The sequence below is a fragment of the Tupaia chinensis genome, unplaced genomic scaffold, assembly GCF_000334495.1.
Source record: "Tupaia chinensis unplaced genomic scaffold, TupChi_1.0 Scaffold000416_1, whole genome shotgun sequence".
Lineage (NCBI taxonomy): Eukaryota > Metazoa > Chordata > Mammalia > Scandentia > Tupaiidae > Tupaia > Tupaia belangeri.
The window spans coordinates 1,050,067-1,053,727 of record NW_006159921.1 but is presented as its reverse complement, the minus strand read 5'-3'; the positions used below and the strand labels follow the sequence as shown (position 1 = coordinate 1,053,727).

General features: G+C 42.2%; 2 protein-coding genes across 7 annotated transcripts in view; both read right to left on the bottom strand.

The window, feature by feature from the left end:
• The window catches only part of SKA2 (spindle and kinetochore associated complex subunit 2), a 1,094,818-nt gene that overhangs the window by 926,067 nt on the left and 165,090 nt on the right, over window positions 1-3,661 (bottom strand). The gene's annotated exons all lie outside the window — the stretch shown is intronic.
• TRIM37 (tripartite motif containing 37) overlaps window positions 1-3,661 on the bottom strand; it is a 154,210-nt gene that overhangs the window by 19,686 nt on the left and 130,863 nt on the right. For all 6 annotated transcript variants that reach the window (XM_027774239.1, XM_027774241.1, XM_027774240.1 and 3 more), the window contains one exon: window positions 480-590. In XM_027774239.1, coding sequence (XP_027630040.1) covers window positions 480-590 — 111 coding nt within the window. The remainder of the gene's footprint in view (window positions 1-479; window positions 591-3,661) is intronic.

Below are 3,661 nucleotides of genomic sequence, written 5' to 3'. Positions count from 1 at the left end.
GTCTCCCTGGCCGGGGCGGGCCCCGGGCCCTTAAGAAAAAAACCCCCCCAAAAAAAAAAAAAAAAAAAAAAGAGCAGGCAATAAATACCCAGGCACTGCAGGCCACACAGGGTCTCTGTTGGAGATTCTTTTTTGTTTGTAACTGAGAGTGCTTGACAATGTCGAGGCCATTTTCAGATCGCGGGCTGTCCACAGTACGCTATGCACCCCGCCTACCCTCAGTAAGTAGCACTTGCTGGGTGTCCAATCAAGTCAAACATCACCTACCAAATTCCCTCAGTACTCACCATACGGTTTACCAAAGAACGTTGTTTCAAAGATGACAGTAATTTAAAAAAAAAAAAGAAGCAGAAGCAGAAAAAGCAGAAGCAGCAGAGCAGAAGGAGAAGCGGCAGCGGCAGCAGCAGGAGGGAAAGAAGAGAAAACAGCGGTAACGGCTTTATGAACTAATCTGTGTAAAGTGACATCACGTGCTGCACCTTCGCTGGGGGGCTGGGCCAGGAAAGAGTCACTGAATCCGCCCATGCCGGTGTGCACTTCCTGCTCCTCATTCTCAGTGTCACATTCGATGTCACTGTCACTACTCATTCCTGGCAAGAAAGAAGGGGAGAACATGTTTCTGACAAGAAACCACTGTAAGTGAAAGGAAAACTTTTTACTGACTGGAATTCCTATTAAGATTTTATACTTGAAGCCAAGAATTCAACAAACCAAAGAAAAAAGTAACCACAGAAGCTTCAATTCTCTTTGATTATTTAGAGCAGTGATTTTATTTTCGTTCTTAAAATTTTAAATTGCCCTTTCCATATAGTTTGAAACCAGTATTAATTTCACTGTACAGAGAACAGTTTTTCCAAATGAAATAGTTTTTTGTTTGTTTTCATTTTTGTTTGCCAGGGGGTGTGAGTACTTCCTAGAGTTGGGGAAGAGAGGGAAAGAAAGAGATAAATATCCCACAATGAGGTAAGGTCACACCGCAATCCCCTTTCCTGCAGTTCTCCGTCTTGGCAGGCTTTGGGGCATGCACATACAAATACCCAGCATATTTTCAAGCTGCTAGGGCTGGGATTCAAACTGCACTCAGCCACATGAGATCTGAATCCCTATGCATAGCGCTAACTGCTGAACTACGGGGCCAACCCTTGTACTTTTTTAAGATTACTGATTACTTTCTTTCATGGATGAGAGAGAGAAAACGAGTGGCTGAACACCTCTGATAGGGTCTCAATGGCTCATTCTATTCCCAGTCTTGGTCAGTCCCAGATCATGGGCATGGCCGTTATTGCCATGCTCAGGAGGGTCTCCAGACACGAACCTGGAACCTTTCCACAATAGATCAGTCTCATGGAGTGTCATGTTTTACTGTCATGACACCATGAAGTCCTTGTCAGTTGATATTTGGAGAGAGATTTTTGTCTCCCTGTCTCTCCAGTGAGCACATGCGCCTTACAGCAAAATCTGTCTTAAAAAAAAAAAAATTCTGTCAAAAGTTTTTGTTTCAGCAATATATTGATTACAAAAAAAAAAAATCTTTGTAGCCAGCAGATGGCATGGTGGTTAAGGGTGCTGGACTCCCACATGGTCGACCAAGGTTTGAGTCTCAGACCCAGAAGCTTGATATCTCACTTTCCCTCTCTCACTCAGTTCCTCTAAAATAAAGTTCAATAAGAATAATACTTTTAAAAAAATCCTTAAAACGTTTCTGCTATAAATCCCTATAAAGAGCTAGAAAAAATATAAAAAATTTAATAAACAGCCATATTTAAAAGACAGACGGGAAACCCATGTGTCAGAAACAAAGAAGGACAAAGAACACTAAGTGAATCAGAGGAACAGTTGTCCTGGAGAGACTGAAGTGAAGATTTACAATATTTCTGTGGGACCCATCAAAGAAAGGGAGTTGAAACCAAGAATAAAACTCACCCCCTTGCATAAAACTAAAATTCTTTTTTCTTTTTGGGAGAGATCTTTGCTATAGGGTGTGTGCACTCGCCAGAGACACAGAAACAAAAAGTAAGAAGTCACCCCCCAGGGGGGATGGCCACATCACAATCCCTTCTCCTCCATTCTCCTCTTGAGATTTTTGGGCACGCACACACATGCACCTGGCATGAGTTTTAAGCCGCCGGGTCAGGGACTTGAACTGGTTGACTACATGGGAGCCTAGTGATATAAGCATTATGCCATCTGCTGGTTCCAAGCTAAAATTCTTTCTGAAAGAACAGACTAGGCCCAACCAAGGTAGTGAGCACTAGCTGACACTGTTACTTGGCAGGCTGAGCTCACATGGTAGGTTGGGTTTGACTCCTGGTGCACTCTAAAGGCTGGGCACAATGGCGAGCATACCAGTAGTCCCAGCTACATAGAAAAATCAGGGAGGAAAATCACAATACATGAGACTCTATCTTGGGAGGGAAAAAAAGACTAGAAAAAAAAAAGTCTGCCTACCAGCATAGGAAACAGCAAGGAATTTTATTTCCTTCTGCTGGTCTTTGTGAAGAAATAAAGTCTCACCTCAGAATTCAGATTAAGGTCTACATCTAACTTAGGTGTGAGATTTAAAGTTGCGATTCAAATCTCAAGACATCAATATAGAAATTACCCAGGAGCTACTGTTTGGATAAAGCAAATCTGAAACCCTTTTTGGAGGGAAGGTTCTAGATAAATGGAGTTAAGCACATTCCACCCTGTCTTTCCTACGAGCCACAGCAATAAACCTGGACAGAACGGAGGCACAGTTATTTAAGGACTCTAAAAAGTAAACAAGAACAGGCGTATTGGGGGAGCCAGAATTTGAAGTACCACCAAATTGGCAGATTTAAAACAAGACCTGGAGTCAAATAAAATCACATTAAAAATGTCCAGGACACAATCCAAAATTACTTAGCATATGAAGAACAAGGAGAAGACAACAAACATCATGCTGAAATGACATAGATTTTGAAATTATCTAACAAGGACATTAAAGATGATATAAAAAATGTTCATAGGGCCAGCACATGGTGTGTGATGGAAAAGGCAGCTGAATCCCACATGGCTGACTACATGGTTCAAGTCCCGACCTGGTGACTTGCTTTCTTGTTCACCCCACCTTACATTGAGCACACATGCCCTGTAGCAAAATTAAAAAACAAAACAAACAAACAAAACACATAATCAACCATGGTTCAAGTCCTGGACCCAACAACTCAGAACTCACATGTGTGTACATGTCCAAGATCCTAAGAGCAGAATGTAGGAGTCAGGATTGGGGTGTGATTTCTCACTTTCTGTCTCTCTGATTCTGTCCCTCCAGTGAGCGCATGCACCCTATAGCAAAAATCTCTCTTAAAAAAATGCCCGTGAACAGTCTTGACACATATACAACACTTCTCTAGAGGGAAAACTTTCCCAGTATAGATTATTAGCATTCTCATGGGGGAGAGAGGGTTTCTAAAAGGGGTGCTTCAAAATAAACAAGGCATGGGGCCAGCAAGTGGTACAGTCGTTAAGGTGCTAGACTCCTACATGGCTGACCATGGTTTGAGTCCCAGACCTGGTGGCTTGCTCTCTTACTACCCCCTCCCTGGCCAAATGAACAGAAAGTTAAAAAATTAACAAATAATTTTTTTTGGAGAGGTTTTTGCTATAGGGCATGTGCGCTTGCCAGAAAGACAGATAA